The sequence below is a fragment of the Galleria mellonella genome, unplaced genomic scaffold (genome assembly GCF_026898425.1).
Source record: "Galleria mellonella isolate WM207_F2 unplaced genomic scaffold, CSIRO_AGI_GalMel_v1 utg1053, whole genome shotgun sequence".
NCBI classification, from domain to species: domain Eukaryota; kingdom Metazoa; phylum Arthropoda; class Insecta; order Lepidoptera; family Pyralidae; genus Galleria; species Galleria mellonella.
Window position 1 is genome coordinate 1,574,000 of NW_026441968.1, and position 20,400 is coordinate 1,594,399.

Sequence of the window (20,400 nt, forward strand, 5' to 3'; positions counted from 1 at the left end):
TAAGAAAGGGCGAGGGATGGGCAGTAGCGTACCTTTAAAAACATGTCCAATTTTAAGCCGGGATCCCATGGTGTGATCGTAATTTTTATTCAGTTAATTTTAATAAATGTTTGAATTTTTGAAATAGTATGTGAATGTGAATGAGAAAAAGACCATTTTCCGCGCTTAGCCTCTCATTTGGGCCGTTGTGCGTATGAATCGTGGCTAGTACAGCCAACCTAGCTCCGCCCAGAAGCGCAGAAGCTTCCTGGGTTCTTCACAGGCCTCACGGAGCGACCTCACCGTTCCGAGGATTTCTAAACGTTGATGGGCCACAGCCTCACATTCCAGGATTACGTGAGCAGCCGTTTCTTCGGCGTCGTAACAGCCTCGACATAGAGAGCTGTCTGTGGCTCCTATTGTTTTAAAATAGTATTTTTTTTATGAATCCGTCATCCATTTTGGAATACAATTTCAATTGAGAAGAACAGGTAAGTAACTCAATTGCTTTTTTACCTATGCTTAATATAATAAAGTAAAAGTCCATTTGTTTGTTTGAACACGCTAATCTATGGAACTATCAGTTGGATTTGAAAAATTCTGTTTACATTTGATAGCTCATTTTCAATGTTATCAGCTACTCAACGTCTCGTTATGACTGCGGGTGAAGCCGCATGATACAGTATACAAGAAAGACTTACACAAAATTCCATAGCGAGCTCAGCAAGTCCGACATCGTGGTTCGTTGCCGGTTTATAAAACACTAAATGGTTGGTAATTGATACCTCCCCTGTAACAAATTAACACATCTATAAAATGCAAATTAAAATAAAATTCTACTAGGGGGCGACTTTGTACAAAAGTCGTTTGCTTGGGCATCTTTGTCTCATTCGTGATTCTACCTTGAAACAGTTGTGTTTGCATGACTGTGTTTCGGTTTAAAGGATGGGATATGGCAGCGAATTTACAAGGTACAAAGAAATAAAACCTGAGTCTTCAGGAATGGCAACGCATGGGGGTACCATGAGCGAAACAGTATACTCTGTTATGTCCATGGTAATGTTTATGTCTGTAGGCGTTGATTACCACTTTTCATCAAGTCAGCTAATTGGCCGTTCTAAGTTGCATTACAATATAAAGCTTCAATTCAAATAAATTGTCTTTTTTTTGTTTTATTTTATTAGGTATACACAACAGTTTACAATCAATATTTTTTTTTTAATAGATGATAATGAAATGTTAACCCCGCCTACGAGGGGAGAAAGGGTTTGTTGGCAATGGAGTTTGACAGCCCCATTGCCAACAATATGCTCTAATAGGTCGACCTCCACGTGGTTCCCCCTGGAAACCATCGTGAACAATTCTTGTTGAATTCGTCACGATGGGCTAACTGACCTGCTTCATCCACACCTATCATCCTTCACTGGTGCCCCGCCGGTGTATTCCGATAGCGCGGGTGGGGTTACCATTCCATTATCACCCATAAAAAAAAAAAACCCCGCCTACGTTAACGGCATACGCTGGAAAGGCACCAGTGAGAAATGATAAGTTAGTATAAAAAAGCAGATCAGTTAGCCCATCGTAATGAATGCACCTGGAATACAGCACGATGGTTTCCAGGAGGGACTACGTGCAGGTCCACCTGACAGGGTATATTATTAGCAATTGCACTGGAGGTCCGTATTACTAAAAATCCCTCTCCTCCAATCAAAAACATTAAAAACATTTATATTGAGTTTCTTGCGGGCTCTTCTCAACAGATAACAACATTCTTAAACCTGCAGTAGGTTTTAAAAAAAATTACGATTTAAAAGTAAACAAGTATATTTGAATAAAAATGATTTAAATTTTAAATTAATTTAAAAGTATGTTGACGATAACTTGCTAATATCCTTACTAATATATTGGAAAGTGAGTTTTTTTGTTACCTCTCTGCCTATTTGATATACACATACAATATGATGGAGAGAAATATAAAATGTAGGCTACATATTTATTTCAATCAGCGAATATATTCCGTTCTCGTGAACAAAGTCGCGGGCAAAAACTAGTCATCAGCATCATCATCTCAGCCATTATCTGCGCACTGCTGAACATAGGCCTCCTCCATGGACATATGTCATAAGGAACGGTCCTGAGTCATCTGCATTCACTGACTCCCTGCAATGTATTGAGGTCGCCCCTACATCTAGTGGGAGTTAATCCTACACTGCGTTCCCCATACGGGGTCACCACCCAAGAACATTTCTTTCTCATCAGTTGCCGGTTCTTCAAGCTATGTGACCAGCCCATTGCCACTTCTGCTTGCTTATTCTTCGAGCTGTGTCGGTTATTTTAGTTCTTTTGTGAATATTCTCATTCCGAATTCTATTACTCAAAGAAATTCCGAGCATAGCCCTCTCCATAGGGGGGAAAAGGATTGTTAGTAATGGAAACTGAGAATCCTATTGCTAGCAATGGGTATATTGCTAGCAATGGGTATATTGCCAACCAGGTCGACCTCCCCGCGGTTCTCCCTGGAAACTATCATGGTTAATTCCTGATGAATTCATCTTGATGGGCTAACTGGCCTGTCTTCATTCTCATCTATCACCCTTCACTGGTGCTCCGCCAGCGTATCCCGTTAGCGCAGGCGGGGTTACCATACCATTTTCAGCCATCAAGAAAAAAGCCCTCTCCATAGCCCGTTGAGTAATTTAAAGCTTAAAAGCCAGTCGAACACATAAAATATTATTTGCTATTGTGATGTTTGTCAACTGACCATACTGCTTCAAACCTGTTCAAAATAGTGGGCGAGCTTACTGCGGCCTCTCTTATTATTACGAGTAGATTTGTTATCAACATTGAATTTATGACCTTTGTCTTAATAGACACGGGGTCGTTAACCACCAAGTTATGAAGTAACTTGTTAATACTACTCTAACGAATCATTTTGATAAAATTTTATCTCCGAGGATCCATGCAGACATCTCATCGACTCGCGACAACAAAATACTTGGAATTTTTTACTTAAGTGAATTAACTTGTTATTTTTTTTTTTATTAAGGCAATAAAAAAGAAGTTGATAATTTAATATTGTATTGCACAATGAAAAACCGATTTCAATTGTGACGTAGCCAGTTTTTTTTTTTAATTAATGATAATGGAATGGTAACCTCGCCTGCGCTAACGGTATACACTGGCGGAGCACCAGTGAGGGATGATAGGTGAGGATGAAACAGGTCAGTTAGCCCACCGTGATGAATCTAACAATAAATCAATCATGATAGTTTTCAGGGGGAACCACGAGGAGGTCGACCTGACAGGTCTGACTGCTAGCAATGGGGCTACTAACCCCCATTACGAGTACTAACAATCCCTTCTTCCCCCAACAAAACCAGTTGTTTTAATTTAAAAACTAAACCACTAAACTGATTTTGATAAAATGTCTATGAAAACCATTTGTAAGTATATCCTTTTAACCGAAAAAAAAATCAAACAATTTATAATTGACGAAATAATGAGGTAACAAATATAAAACGTACCAAATGTGCTCCGGTATAGAATGGGCCACCCGGCACATTAGTTGGCTGTGTAAGAATTTCTATTCCGTTTGGAATATATTTTCCATTTGCGCCTAAAATTCCTTGCAATACTGGATTTGTTGTTAATTTATTAAGATATAGTTGGTTTATTACATTTTCTTTCCTTTCCCGTGGGTGTGATAAGAGTCGTCTAAAAGACGGCGAGGGATGTGCAGCAGCGTCCTTCTTAAAACATCTCTAAAAGCCTAACTGCGGCTGCCAACCCGTCTGCCAAGCATGGCAACTACTAGCAAACCCCCCTAAGAGGGAAGCTTATAATCAGCAATAGACAGTTAAAGACTAATATGATATGAGGAAACATAAAAAAAAATACAACCAAATTAAGACACTCATTATTTTCGAAAGTTGATAAATAAATAAAAATTATTTTTAATCCAAAAAAAGTCTTTTTAAACATTTTTGAAAATTATTTTTTTATAAATCCACCGCCCAGTTTAGAATGTAATTTTTGCGGAGAAAAGGCAAGAAACTCAGCTGTTGCTTTTTCAAGCAAAATTTGAAGTTACAAGTTAAAAAAATAAAATAAAAAAGAATATGAATGGATATAATAAGTGTTACAAACATTAAATATTGTATCATTGTTATTACTCGTATAGTAAAAACTACAACCTATCGCAGTAGGGGGGAAAGGGATTGTTAGTAATGGAGACTGAGAATCCCGTTGCTAGCAATATACCCAACCAGGTCGACCTCCTCGCGGTTCTCCCTGGAAACTATCATGGTTAATTCCTGATGAATTCATCATGATGGGCGAACTGGCCTGTTTTCATTCTCATCTATCACCCTTCACTGGTGCTCCGCCAGCGTATCCCGTTAGCGCGAGCGGAGTTACCATACCATTTTTACCCAACAAAAAAAAACCAATCGCAGTATTCCTGAACATACCAGTCTCTACAAAAAGTATCTGTTCACAAGTATGACGAATAAATTGAATGGCAACGCATGGGGGGGTATCATGGGCGAAACAGTATACTCTGTTATGTCCATGGTACTGCTCATGTCTATAGGCGACGGTTACCACTTTCCATCAGGTGGACCATCAGTCTGTTTGTCATTCTAAGTTGCATAAAAAAAAAACCAGCCGTCATTTTCAACCATATTATAAAGAGCCCAAACGGAGTATACATAAAAAAAAACAAATGTAATGGAGAAAACAATCAACTTACCATGGTAAAGCGGTCTGTATTCCTTATCGTAAAGCCTCCACGCTTTAGCATGGGATATTAAAATGTTCTTATTGCACAAGTACGGTGCCAACATAGGATCTTTCACGAGCGGCGGCAAATTTCCCGTGCCGTACGAATAGTCGCAAATAATTATGGGCTCATTAATAGTTATCCACGTTTTGACTCTGTCCGCGTAGAGGGAATACGCCACTCGGGCGTAGTCGGTAAACCATTCAGATATTGTGGGGTTAGTCCAGCCACCTGGAAGAATGTTCTTCTATATAGTTGGATAGATATGGTTTTAATCGACTTCAATAAAAACGAGATTCTGATATATATATATATATATATATATATATATATATATTATATATATATATATATATATATATATATATATATATATATATATATATCGAGAACTATGCATGATAATTTACTACAATTATTATTATATATAAAAATCGCGATTAAAAAACAGGGGTTAATCGTAGAAGGGTAAAAGTTTGAAGCTATATGTATTTTTCAATGCTAAATCATAACAAAATAAAAATAAAAAAATTTGTCAAGAAATAAAAAAAATATATTTAGGGGCGGATCACCCTTATCATTGAGGGGTATGAAAAATAGATGTTGACCGATTCTCAGATGTACCCAATATGCAAACAAAATTTCATAAATATCGATAAAGCCGTTTCGGAGGAGTTTGGTAACAAACACTATGACACGAGAATTTTATATATAAGATATATATAAATAACTTTTTGTCAGCTAATTTGACAATTAGCTTAGTTTTAAATTTGACAATTAGCTTAAAAGTGGACCTATTTTTATGGCTCGATGCTCTATCTATGTATATAATTTAAGCAATGAACATACCAAGATCCTGAAGGGACTGTGGCAAGTCGAAATGATGCAACGTGACGATAGGTTGAATGCCTTTTCTCAGCAGCTCATTTATCAAGTTATTGTAATATGCAGCTCCATCTTTACTGACGTAGTTGGCCAAGCCTAATGGAAGCAACCTTGGCCAGGATATCGAGAACCTGCAATTTGATGTGAAGAAGGAAGGAATTAGATAGGGAGAAGGAATTGTCAGCTATGGATGGTACTGACATACATGGTACTGCTCATGTCTATACGTGATGGTTACCACATTTTATCAGGTGGGCTGTCAGCTTGTTTGCCATTTTAAGTTGTATAAAAAAATGGATGTTAATCAATAACGTATTCAAGATCATTTTATAGGGGAATCTTGGCCCCTTAAAAAGGCAATTGTACAAAAGTCGATTGGTTGGTCACCTCTGTCTCATTCATGTTTCTACCGTGAACCAGTTGTGTTTGCATGGCTGTGTTTCGGTTTGAAGGGTGGGGATATGGCGTGAATTTACAGGGTACAGAGGAATAACATCTGAGTCCTCAGGAATGGCAACGCATGGGGAATATGGGTATGGATCATGGGTGAAACAGTATACTCTGTTATGTCCATGGTACTGCTCATGTCTCAAGTGGATTCATCACGATAGGTTAATGAACTTGCCTTTTCATCCTTATCTATCATTATTCACTGGTACTCCGCCAACGTATATGGATGATAATGGAATGGTAACCCCGCCTGCGCTAACGGTATACGCTGGCGAGGCACCAGTGTGAGATGATAGGTGAGAATGAAAAGGCAGGTGAGTTAGCCCTTCGTGATGATTGCATTTGGAATTCAGCACGATGGTTTCCAGGGAGGACCATGTGGAGGTCGACCTGACAGAGTATATTGCTAGTCCCATAGGTCCACATTACTAACAATCCCTTTCCCCCCAAACAATAACATTATAACATTAAAAACAGTTATAAAGGAAACAGTATGAACTAGATTGAGACCCAGACAGGTGTACTCGCAGCATGGTTAAATCTCTTCCCCCACCCATACCAATAGAATAGAATAGGAATAATAGTAATAACCCTTATTACTCCATTATCACCTATTAAAAAAAAAAACAGATTTTTCGGGGTATCCACATATATCCGGGTCACGCGGAGCAGTAAACTCACAAAAGAATCCTTATCTCTTACCACAACAATATCCAGAAACTATTTTTATCATCAGTCATCATATCGGCTATTAACTGTCCACTGCTGAACGTATGCTGCTGAGTGTATTTATGGGGGAGGTTTCCCCCATAAATACACTCTTTATGGGGGATCTACTTTCTCTCTACTCTATATGCCAATAGTATCCACGCTTGGCACGCGGGTTGGCAACTGCAGTTAGGCTTTGGTGATGTTTTAAGAGAGACGCTGCTGCCTATCTCTCAATCAATAAATTCCCTTTTCTCAAACATGCTTGGAAATGTGAGTATTATTTTGACAATCTTCTTCGAGATAAATCAAAATTGCCGTACTGGTCAGATACATGCAGGCAGTGGCCGGCAAAAGTTGTATGAAAATCCATATCTGTCGTGTATTGCGGCCAGATAAATTACTATGTAAACTCATATCTGTCTTGTAATTTAAAAATGGAATGACCTTTTACTTCGAAACATGGCTACCAAGGAGGTAACTAATAAAAGGTTTTATTTAAATTTCGAACTGGCTTACAAATAGAAAGCTGTTTATTGAAAAAAAAATCAAAGGAACATTATGGCGCGTGAAAAATTATTGTTCGTTATTCGTCATTGAACTTAAAAAGTAAAATTGTGTTTTTGATTTCCGCGCATTGTTTGAGAAAAGTACTATACAAGCCTTGGCCACAACTAGGCATTGAAGGACTCACGTATGTGTGCCCGGGTTACGCCTCGGCCTAAATTTGCACGTTCGTCCATCAATGCCTCAGTTGCTGGCCGCTGCAGTAATGTACTATAGTCGTCTCTTACTATATCCACGGGTTCTTCTCGGGGTAGCCAATTCTACATCGAAACTACACGCCAATTAATTTTTACCATTTATTATTATTATTTCAGCCGTTAACTGTGCACTGCTGAACATGAAGTCTTTCCCATAAGGGGAGTTTTGCCCGTAGTTTTGACACTTGGCAGGCGAGTTGGTAACCGCAGTTAGACTTTTAGAGATATTTTAAGAGAGACGCTGCTGCCCATCCCACGCCCTCCCTTAATCGCCTCTTACGTCACCCACGGAAAAGAAAGGAGAGGCCCATACTATCCCGCGGCATACGGACACACGGCATACCTATTTTAATGGAAAAGAAAATAAACCTGTAAAATTGCAGTCCAAGCTCGGCGGCCATTTGCACATCTTTCTTCCAATGGTGGTACGAGTCACATGCGACGTCCCCTGTACTGTTGTCGACGATGATGCTGGGGTAGTTATGGATTGCATGATCATAAATACTCTTGCTCTTATCTGAAAATTATGGCATTGTGAATAACTTTAATATCACACACAGACACATTGTAAATACGGTATACAAACACCCAGAGTCGGAGGAGGGAGTGATTGTTAATAATAGAGTCTAAGGGTCCCATTGCTAGCAATATACCCAACCAGGTCGACCTCCACGTGGTCCCCTCTAGAAACTATCGTGCTGAATTCCAAGTGTATTCATCACGATGGGTCAACTGATTTGTCTTTTCACCCTCAGCTATCATCCCTCACTGGTGCTCCGCCAGTGTATACCGAAAGCGCAGGCGGGGTTACTATTCCATCATCACCTATTAAAAAAAATCCCAGAGTCATATACGTAAATAAGTTCTTCAATAAAGCGGTAATAAGATTGCTTTAGGATCGACCACGTGGGCCCTGATAATGCAGGCTTTCATAAGCTAGGGTAACCGCTTATCATCAGGTTAGCCTGCATATCATTTGCATGTTTGTAACATCCGCGGTTTAAAAAAAAATATGGGTGTTAATGCTTCAGATGACAATAATATTAATAATTATTTTAATTAATAATTTAAGACATTTTTCAGAAGAAAGAACTGTTAAATTTTATGTATTGTGCTTATTGATGAAATAAGGTTCCATTATTGATAACTTATCATTATTTTTATTTAAATAAGACTTGAATTGGTTATTGTAAATAAATAATTAGGAATACCCCCCGCTACGTACAGTGATCTGACCTCACCCCCTCTTAATCATAATGAAGTAGGGTAACAACATCAGTGAATTTTCGAAAATAACTGAACCTTTTTCAATTGTTTTTTTTTTGATGGGAGAAAATGGTATGGTATCCCCGCCTGCGCTAACGGGATACGCTGGCGGAGCACCAGTGAAGGGTGATAGATGAGAATGAAAACAGGCCAGTTAGCCCATCATGATGAATTCATCAGGAATTAACCATGATAGTTTCCAGGGGGAACCGCGAGGAGGTCGACCTGGTTGGGTATATTGCTAGCAATGGGATTTTCAGTCTCCATTACTAACGATCCCTTCCCCCCCTTTTTCAATTGTTTCAAAAATAGTTGAACATTTTTCAATATTTTTGATGGATTATTTAAAAAGTGCTCTGCTAGCGAACTAAACGACGCTCAGGCAATAACATTCTCATTAAGCTGTCAATGAAAACTTGGATTTTGAGAAACAAAATATATTTAAAAAATTCCAAAGCAAAATAGGTATGAAGTAGATGCAAAGTTCATATTGGTAAATTTATATGCAATATATTCCGCAAATTTAAATTAATCTTCAATAGAACTTGACAATGTATTTTTTTATTATTTTTATATCACAACATGGCATGCAAACATACAGCCCGTCTGATTGTAAACGGTCACTGTAGCCTATGGACGCCTGACACAATAGGTATGTCACGTGCACGGCGCCGACCCTGAAGGAACCTTAATATATCCGTTTTGAAGAACTCCATACTTTAGTCTCTAGGGAAAACTTCGGTATGGAGCTCATTCTACAGCCTGAGCGTTCGCGGGAGAACATTTCTTCGAAACCGTACTGTATGTGACCATTTGGGTTCAAGCGTGCGAATATGAATTGCCTGTCGATGGCGAGCGATGTTAAAAGGTAGCTGTGGGCATTATTTCAAACAATTCCTCAATTCTATTATAAAAACAAACTATAAATGTAAATTTTATAATATTTTTCGAATACATACGTATTATTGTAAATAAATTGTATGTTCAACTTACCACTGACATTCCACGCTCCTTCAATTTGGTAGGCCGAAGTGGACGCTCCGAATAAGAAATCCGGTGGGAACAGCAGCTCTGAACACCACACTCCACTCACTATTACACTGGGAGAAATCCAAAAACTGTTACTATACCACTATCTTTAATACGCCGTTTCAAAATAAAGTACTTTAAGCTAAAACTGTTTGAAATAATAATTTTGCGCTCAAATTTTTGTCATAAAAAAAAATAAGTAATAAAAAAACAATAAAAATCACAGATAACGAAATAATTATAAACAGAACTTTATCTCTTTCTGTCTAATTAAATAAAACTTTTTTTCTCTTAAATTTTGCACATATTTTGTTTTTATTTTGAAAAATTTAAACCTTATTCTTTTTTTAAAGTTTGTACTTCGAATGGAATTCGAATTTTACGATAATAAATCAATTAATTAAGTTTAAATTAATTAATATATTAATAAATTAAATAAACACAATTACCTAAACGCGACTAATTGCCAATAACACATATTTACTACTGAGCGTTGTCTGTGCCATGAACTTATTTTTATATTTAGTCCACGAACATATTATATTAAGGTCGTTGTAATAATAAAAACATAGTTTATAGGCCCACTGTTGGGGTACAGCTTCCTGTCACTTTTACAAAGGACACACAACATGTACAATCATTTTTTGTAGACATATAGACGCGAATTTTTTTTTTTGTTTGTGGGAACACATATGTGAGACTTAATTTAATAAATGAAACTACATTACAAGATAGACAGATAGGTTTCTTCAGCTTTATCTGGAAGTAAAAATAAAGTTTAATAGTAAAAAAAATTCCAAAAAAATCAAATGTCGTGAATGTTAAGTTTTTTTTTTAACGCGTATATATAAAATACTATATAATACTCGTATAAAATTAAAAATTGTGTTTCACAAAAAAAGCCGATTCGATTGTAACAAAATTAGTTATACTGATTTATAAATGTATCTATTGAGCCGATTTTAATAAAATTTGTATGAGACCTGTACATATTAAATAAAAAAAAAAAAAACAAATAATTTTCCAAATCGGTTTATAACTGATAGAGTTAGCAGGTAATAAAAAAATACAATCGAATTAAAACCTCTTTTTTCACGTCGCTTGAAAAGATAACTTCGCCTGCGCTATAGGTATACACTAGCTAAGCAATAGTGGGCTATGATACGTGAGGATGTAGCAGGTTAGTTGATCCTGACGAATACAAAATAACTGCGATGGTTTCCAGGAGAAGCCGCGTGGAGGTCCACATTCGCTAGCAATGTGGCAGTTAGATTCCATTGTTAAAAAACTCTTTCACCCTCAATCTTAAGGTAATTAAAATATACACAACAAATCAATAAAAAAAAATACACAAAGGCCAAGATATCATAACATAAAGCACACCTACTAACTGCCTTATTGCTAGCAATATACTCTGTCAAGTTCAAGTCGTCGGTATTAATTCCTGGTGAATCCGTCACGACGGGCAAACTGACTTCATCCTCGACTGTCATCCCAAACTCGTACCCCGCGAGCGTAAACTAATAATGCAAACGGAGTTTTTTTTTTTGATGGGTGATAATGGAATGGTAACCCCACCTGCGTTAATGGAATACGCTGGCGGAGCCACAGTGAAGGGTGATAGATGAGAATAAAAACAGGCCAGTTAGCCCATCATGATGAATTCATCAGGAATTAACCATGATAGTTTCCAGGGAGAACCGCGAGGAGGTCTACCTGGTTGGGTATATTGCTAGCAATGGGATTCTCAGTCCCCATCACTAACAATCCCTTTCCCCCCACGCAAATGGGGTTAGCGTTCGATTTTCAAACAGTAAAAAAAAAACTCGGAAGCATGACAACACGTTTTTTTAAACGAATATCACAAGTTAATTGGGTCATGGAATTGACAGTGCGGTTTCGCGTGATTACGTCTCAAGCGATAATTGTGTTTATTTTTAAACTGATATTAACGTATTAAAATTATATTGATTACCTTGGAATTATCGCAAAAGAACAAGTGATGCAATTAATTTATTTATTTATAGGATTACCAACATAAGATACAGCGAAACATTTCAATACAATACACTGGCAGATTAGATCTAACTGTTCTTACATTTATAGGCGACCACAGCGTGCCTTGTGTTTGATAAACTTTAAAATAGAATTAAATTATTAAATGTCATTAAATGAGTAAAGATATTAACAATATGAATAATAACATAATATAAATAATGGAAATTGTAATTAAATCATTTTAAATTATAAATAAATATAATGCAATGGCGAGGTACATCAACATTTTAATTTAGCCATGAACACGGAGTGACTATTGTTGTGAATATCAAGTTCAGGCTTGGTTTTTACAATATCGTTATACAGACGCATTTCTGTATAATACCTACGTATACGTACTTAGGTCCCGGCACAGAATAGGCCAACCCCCCTTTCCGTGGGTGTCGTAAGAGACGAATAAAGGAGCTTATAAATGAATGAATGAGGGAGACTTTGTACAAAAGTCGATTGCTTGGGTACCTCTGTCCCATTCGTGTCTCAGCCGTGAAGCAGTTGTGTTTGCATGGCTGTGTTTCGATTTGAAGGGTGGGATATGGCGTGAATTTACTGAGTACAAAGGAATAACACCTGAGTCTGAGGACTCATATCCTTGAGGAGGATATCCCCATGGGTTTCCATTCCTGAGGGAATGGAAACCCATGGGGATATCATGGGCGAAACAGTATACTTTGTTATGTCCGTGCTACTGCTCATGTCTATAGGCGACGGTTACCACTTTCCATCTGGTGGGCAGTCAGCTTTTTTACCATTCTAAGTCGCATAAAAAAGGCGTTCTTAAATTAATACACTGTCGTTTAACTGTATGTTATGTTTAAAGACAGCAATTATTAATTTCCATCAGCAGGTCTACTTTTGAATCTACGATTAATAACGATATCGATCCAATGACAATTTTATACTGCACCCATGAAACAACAGCTAGGAATTAGGTTGTAATTGGGATCGGTTTACAATTGTTTGCATTGACAAGTTACACTAATACATAAGTAATAATAACATACATATCAGAACAATATGGAGCTATTATGTCGCTAGTGTTGCGAGTCGAGAGTGCGAAACGTCTCAATTTCAATATCGATTTATTGGAAATTAGTTCAAGAGTAACTCCACAGCTGAGTGATCAGCTAGTTCGCCTATCAATTCATTTAGCGAATTACAATGGAGTTTAAATAAATAAAATAGGTATTAATTTCTGTAAATATATGTAATTAAATTTCTATAAAATATAAATAAATGCAAAATAAAACAAAATTTAAAGTTCACTTTTGTATTTATCGGTTCCATTCAATTGGCGATTCTTTATGAGATCGGCGAAGAACTTCACCGATTTCCTTGGCGTTCTCGTGCGGTGCGGGTTGGAGAAGTCTACTTCGTACAGGCCAAACTTCGACCTGTAATAAAAATATTTTGTTTGATATCATAAATAACGTTTTAAATTTCGTGAACTCAATATTTTTTTATGCATCAATATAAAACATACGCCATTTTTTTAAGTGATACCTTCAGGAATACAACTATGAAAGCAATTCATTCAATACAATAATAACACATAGTTTATATATAATACATAGTTTTTGCGTGATGCTCGAACAAAAATACAGACAAACAAAATATCTAAAAATTATTGTTTTAGCTTCTATTGAGCCTAATAAAACCCCATTATGTTAAGCTATTACATTGGGTATTTACGCTATGGGGAAAATTAGGAATTAGATAGATAGGTAGATAATTTATTTACATTACTTACAGCACACAAATTACAATAAAAAAAACATACACGTAATACACAGCAAAAGAGACAAAAGAATAAAAATAAAAAAAGCACAAATACAAAAACAAAAATACAAAAACAAAATATATAATCTAACAATCTCCTTTCTTACCATTCCATCATGCGTGTGCCATAGTAACACAAAACTTACTTATAACCATCCATCCATTCAAAGTTGTCCATCAAACTCCAAGCAGTGTAACCTATGACGTTCACACCATCCTCCTTGATGGCTAGCAGCATCTGTGAACGTATTTTAGAAATATTTTGAATCAATTTATTAATATTATAAATGCTTTTTTTGTAAGAATTTATAGATGGATATTTGTTACTCCGTCATGCAAAAACTACTAAACGCATTTGAATGATATTTGGTACACTGGTAGGTTATTTTCTAATTTAGCACATTTACCACTTTCCATCAGGTGAGCGACGGCCCACCTGATGGAAAGTGGTAACCGTCGCCTATAAACATGAGCAGTACCATGGACATAACAGAGTATACTGTTTCGCCCAAGATACCCCCCATGCGTTGCCATTCCTGAGGACTCAGGTGTTATTCCTCTATACCCAGTAAATTCACGCCATATCCCACCCTTCAAACCGAAACATATTCAAGCAAACACAACTGCTTCAAGGATACTTCATGTACTGATTCATACGGACAAATCCGCGGAATACAAATACTAATTTATATACGATAAAAACTTAGTCTCCCATAGTAACTCAACAACTAACCGCTCCATTTTAGTATGGGATGAGCTCAAATTATTTTATCGTTTATCGATCCATATTTCGTTGGTCATATTCAGTGTTGCTAGTAGAAAACTTTCTTCAGAGAATACAAATGCAATTTAAAAGAATGACAATGACTTCGATTTAGCTCTGTACAAACTAATAATATAATTAATATATATTATTTAATAGCCGTGTGGTCTTAGCACTTAAGAAAATCAAAGAAACTAGCAATTAGAAAGCATCACTAACAAGGCCGTTAGCTTGTTTGTCATTCTAAACCATTTGTCACCTACACCTGTGGAGACCCAGACTGACCTATGTAGTCAGTCCGGGTCTCCACAGTATCTGTATAGCTAGAGGGAAAGGATTGCTAGTAATGGGAACCATTAACCCCATTACTCGCAATGTACCCTGTTAGGTCGACCTTCTTATGGTTTTTCCTGGAAACTATCTCTATTAATTTATATAGACAGTCGTCACGATGGGCCAACTGGCTTGACTTTGTCAAAAAAACATCGGTTTTGGAAAAAGACATCGGTCTTCAAGTTTTGTTAATAGACTAGCGCACTACAATAGAGTGACAATAATAAAAATAAAAAAAAGAATTAATATTTTCACCATTGAGGTTATCTAACATCTAACAGACTTATTCTCACCTATCATCCCTTACTGGTGCCATGCCAACGTAAACTGGTAGCGCAGATGGGGTTACCATAACATTATTATCTATAAAACACCAGGGCCTCTAGACAAGTGGCAAGCGAATTCGTCAATAGAATCGACATCGCTAGCGAGTCCGTGAGTTGGAATGAGTCACCAGGCGTTGCTATCTCATTCTACCTCACGGACTCGCTAGCGATGTCGATTTCATTGACGAATTCGCTTGCCACGTGTCTAGAGGCCCAGTACAGCTCTCCACATTACCTGTTCGATATAAGTCCTATAGTATTCTATCCTGTCGTCGTCTACTAAACCTTGACGTGTGTCCGTGGCGTATCCATTTTCGGTGATCAATATTTTGACATCACCGTACTGTTTTTTTATATATTGTAACAGATAGCGGAACCCTTCTGGGTAAAGCTGGAAATTTTAACAATAATATTAGTATATATATGCCTCCCACCAAACTGTTTATAATTACTCCTCTCCATCCAAAGGTTGGCTGGAAGAGATCGCTCTTAGCGATAAGGTCGCCCATTGTTTTCTCATTGTGATTATGCCACCCTTCAAACTGAAACACAGCTATGTAAACACAAGTGCTTCACGACACGAATGGGGCAAAGATACCCTAGCAAACGACTTTTGTATAAAGTCTGCCTCTGGTGAAATTGAATAAGCTTATAAACATACCGCGAGCCAACCGTTTGTCGCTGTTTTCCAATCGGGATGCATTTCAAATACATAGTTGAACTCTTTATCATACAGAAGCGGATGGGGGATTACGTTCTCTCCATTGTGACGCTCGCGGACCAGTCTACTGGTATAATGATTCATGCCAAAGAAATCGAATGTGCCTGGAAATAAAAGAAAAGTACGAAATCCTTTACTAAGAGGAGTTATGACGTATCTTATTTTTAATGGATGAATTTGGAATGCGAAAGCGTCGATATTGGTTTTCCCTATCGCATATTAGTGGGGACTAATGAATTCGTCACCAGAAATGGGAACCATTCCTGGTGACGAATTCATCAGGAATGATTTCCAGAGGAGACCGCTGTGGAGTACGTTTTTATACAGATAGATAATTCTATATCTACCTGTTTTTTTATTCTATATCTTTGGGAAGGCCAACTTGAAATAATGTTTTTTCAACCGACTTCAAAACAACGAGGAGGTTCTTAATTCGTTAGTATTTTTTTTGTTTCATAAAAAAAAGTAACCAACAAAAAATGAACCTCACATCTCCATCAGTTATAAACCGATTTGGAAAATTCTTTTTTTAATCTGTAACGATATACTTTCAGATTGGTCTCATAGAAATTTTACCAAAATTGGTTTAATATGTAGTTGAATTTTTACATCAAAATAATTAATTTTGAAATAAATTTTTTTTTTGTGAAACACAACCTTAATTATTTTTTTCGAATATTCCTTTTCTCACATTGGCATATAGTTTTTTATTCACTTAATCGCCTGTTGCGATATTTTAAGGACGGTTCTTTTCGTCCTTAAAATGTCGTAACAGCTGGCACACCTGCTTCTTACCTAATGGTAAGGCCACATGAAGAAGCGACATAAACACAGTGAGACATTAGATCGATATCCTGTGTATCAAAAATAACACCAACCTCTTACTAGCTCGATCTCCTCTTTAGTAAAAGCTGGCAACCTCGAAGCATAGTATCCTTGTTTTTCACTATTTATTGCCACTATTCTCTCTATGTCTGCGGGCCAACCGCCCTCTTTTGAGAAAATAGGATGAGTGTATCTTCCGAACTAAAATTTTACATAATACAGTGTTAAATTGAAATTATTAACATCCTTAGATTATGGAAGTTAACAAATTTTTTATCTTTTTTGACCTATATTATAATTTTTAATATTAATACTTATAAATTAAGCAATTGATCGTTTTCTAGCGTAAACATATTCGATCTTTTCCAATCTCTATCAGCGGAGATAGGGGATAGAAGGAATAAAATTCCATTCAGACAGATATATAGATAGATATAGAGTTATTATCGATTTGTATAATTGTATTATTATTTGTATGATTGTATATCTAATTGTATAAGAATAATTTAAAAAACAAATAATTCGTAAATTACTTACCACATTTTGTAATGCCAAATTAGTTGCATGCGTGTCCTCTAGGCTGAGTGGCGCGAACCAAAATAATTGGTTGACAATTGATATCATGCCTGAAATAATTGAAACATTACTTTAATAACGTTTTCTTTATTTAAAAATAATTAAGGAATTATTCCGAACAGGTTTAAGGCCAATCAGTGTGCACTATACATAAAAAAAGAAATCTAAAACATTTTAGAATTTAATACATTTTTACATAAAACATTGTTACACTCAATGTTATATAGAGCAATTTCTGTGGAATATTGACTTTCATCACCTACTTCGTCTCACACTTAGTTGCTGGTTCAGGGCTCCCGTAATTCACGTTGTCGTTGTCTATTTTTCCTCGATTTATATGTATGCATATATAAACAATAAAAATAATAAATAATAACCTAAACTCACCCCAAATAACCGAAGATTGTTAATGTTTTCCAAAAACTGCCGTGGAGGTCAATGTTTGTCAAAGTCACACACTCGCGGTGTTGCACTGCACTCACACCAGAGAGCAGGCGTCTCCATATATCCCCGTAATAAGTAATTTACAGGGACGATATATATATATATATATATATATATATTTATATGTGTGTGTGTGTGTGTGTGTGTGTGTGTGTGTGTGTGTGTGTGTGTGTGTGTGTGTTGTAGAGTTGTGAAAGTGTAGTGCCGCGAAGTTATTAAAAATATTGCAGATAAACACTCAGTATAGAGATTTTTTTTATATCCGCAGTATTGGTACTCTTTTTGTAAGGTGATGTTTTGTTATACCCTATTTCGGCAATATCTGTATATGACAATTTTTTATACAATGACAAATAAAAACTCACCATGATACTTTGGTCTGAATTCTTTATCATAAATTCTATAAGCTTTCGCGTGGGCGATCATTAGATTTTTGTTACACAGGTACGTGCCAATTTTGTCGGGGATCACTGTCCCCGGTGCTATGGCGTTGGTTCCGTACCCTATATCGCAAATAACTATGGGTTCGTTGATAGTGATCCATATCTTTACTCTGTCGCCGAATAAAGAAAAAACTACTCTTGCGTAGTCAGCGAACCAATCCGAAATATAAGGATTGGTCCATCCTCCTGCAAATAATAAGAAATCTGTTTATAATATACTTAATTCCGTGTAATGACACAAATTTTACTGTTTTCTGCTCTTCTAGTTCTTCGAGTTCAAAGTAATACGCGAACCACCATTTTGACACAAAATTTGAATAACTTTTTTTAAATTTTTGGAGTTACTTTTTTTATACAACTTAGAATGGCAAACAAGCTGACGGCCCACCTGATGGAAAGTGGTAACCGTCGCCTATAGACATGAGCAGTACCATGGACATAACAGAGTATACTGTTTCGCCCATGATACCCCCCATGCGTTGCCTTTCCTGAGGACTCAGATGTTATTTCTCTGTACCCTGTAAATTCACGTCATATCCCACCCTTCAAACCGAAACATAGCTATGCAAACACAACTGCTTCACGGTTGAAACACGAATGGGACAGAGGTACCCAAGCAATCGACTTTTGTACAAAGTCTCCCTCTTGGTGGTCTTACCAAGATCCTGAAGGTGCTGTGGCAAATCCCAGTGATATATCGTGACCGCCGGCTCTATACCTTTCATTAGCAGACCATCGATCAAATTATTGTAATATCTCTTCCCATCTTCGCTGATTCGATTGATATGGCCAGTGGGTACTAATCGGGTCCAAGATATAGAAAACCTTTAAAAGAGCAAAAAGAAAATATATATTTCTAACTGTCCACTATTGTACATTGGCCTCACCCATAAGAGTGAGTTTTGCCAGTAGTTGCCACGTTTGGAAGGCGGGTTAGCAATCGCAGCTAGGCTTAAACAGATGTTTTAAAACGGACGCTGTTGCCCATCCCTCGCCCTACCTTATTTATTTATTTATTTTACACTTTATTGCACCAAGTAAAAAGAAAAATAACAAATACAGTAAATATTAATGAGAAGTGATACAAAAGGCGGCCTTATCGCTAAGCAATCTCTTCCAGACAACCTTTGGGTAGAGGACACTGAGAAAAAGACAAAGGGTAGGTGGCGCACTTTTATATAGATATTATCATATATATACACATACATATACACTACATATACACAAACAAATATATACATAAACATACATATACTTAATAGCACACATACAACAGAAAAAAATGATGAAGGAAAATGAAGAGAGAACACAGGAAAATAGTACTAAAGGGAAAGGTAGTAGGATTTAACAGAGGTTTTGAAGCTAGTAAGAGTTTGAGCGCACCAAATAGAGGTAGGCGGAGAGTTCCATACGCGAACTGCCTGAACAGTAAAGGATTTAAAATAAAAAGAAGAAGAATGAGCGGGAAATTTGAGGCAGAGGTTATTGACACTGCGTAAAGTATGATCATTAGCCTCTGTACCTTAGTCACCTCTTACAATACCCACGGGAAAGAAGTGGCCCATTCTATGCCGGGATCACACGGCGATGTGGCGATATATGTAATAAGAAATTCACTGGGTCGTCAGGTCTAGTCTGATGTTTTTTTTAAAAAAAGACTTACTGTCACATTTTTGATATTAGTAAAGAAGTAAGGATAACAAATACACAAAATCTAACCTGTAAAAGTCAACACCGAGCTCCTTTAGCATTTCTATATCCCGTTTCCATAAGTGGTACGAGTCGCAGGCGATGTCTCCCGTCGAGCCGTCCGCTATTATTTCATTGTGCTCGTGGACAAACGTGTCCCATATGCTCATGGATTTATCTAGAACGTTAGAAAGAGATAGAAATATATATCTTAGTAGTTACGTATTCAGGGCCTGCTGAAAATCAGCGCCGTAGGTTCAGATATGGAACTGCGACATATGCTGAGTTAAGTCCTTTGCACAAACATTGCTACATTCATCTTATGTTTTTTTTTTTTCTTTTATTGTAATTTTAAAATAAAATAATGTTGTTATTATATAATTGTGTAATCTCAATTATTATGTTGTTTTGCCATTTATAATTTATATTTTTTGTCTTAAATATTTCCAAATATATCTAACTAGCTTTCGCCCGCGTGGATCTTGGTTATCGCAATATGCAATTTTTGGAAATTTTAATTTCGCCATAAGTTCAAAACAAAACGTCCAATTTTAATCATTCAAAGACCAAATATTATCTACATAA

General features: G+C 36.7%; 1 protein-coding gene across 1 annotated transcript in view; it reads right to left on the reverse strand.

The window, feature by feature from the left end:
* LOC113520972 (lactase/phlorizin hydrolase-like) overlaps window positions 1-20,400 on the reverse strand; it is a 29,996-nt gene that overhangs the window by 7,643 nt on the left and 1,953 nt on the right. Inside the window, exons 3-17 of the mRNA XM_052903241.1 lie at window positions 19,846-19,993; window positions 18,785-18,951; window positions 18,049-18,312; window positions 17,201-17,289; window positions 16,717-16,864; window positions 15,779-15,942; window positions 15,353-15,508; window positions 13,842-13,933; window positions 13,173-13,310; window positions 10,311-10,370; window positions 9,826-9,932; window positions 7,936-8,083; window positions 5,609-5,775; window positions 4,730-4,990; window positions 681-769 (exon numbers count right to left, since the gene is read on the reverse strand). Of these exons, the coding sequence (XP_052759201.1) occupies window positions 681-769; window positions 4,730-4,990; window positions 5,609-5,775; window positions 7,936-8,083; window positions 9,826-9,932; window positions 10,311-10,370; window positions 13,173-13,310; window positions 13,842-13,933; window positions 15,353-15,508; window positions 15,779-15,942; window positions 16,717-16,864; window positions 17,201-17,289; window positions 18,049-18,312; window positions 18,785-18,951; window positions 19,846-19,993 (2,198 nt within the window). The remainder of the gene's footprint in view (window positions 1-680; window positions 770-4,729; window positions 4,991-5,608; window positions 5,776-7,935; window positions 8,084-9,825; window positions 9,933-10,310; window positions 10,371-13,172; window positions 13,311-13,841; window positions 13,934-15,352; window positions 15,509-15,778; window positions 15,943-16,716; window positions 16,865-17,200; window positions 17,290-18,048; window positions 18,313-18,784; window positions 18,952-19,845; window positions 19,994-20,400) is intronic.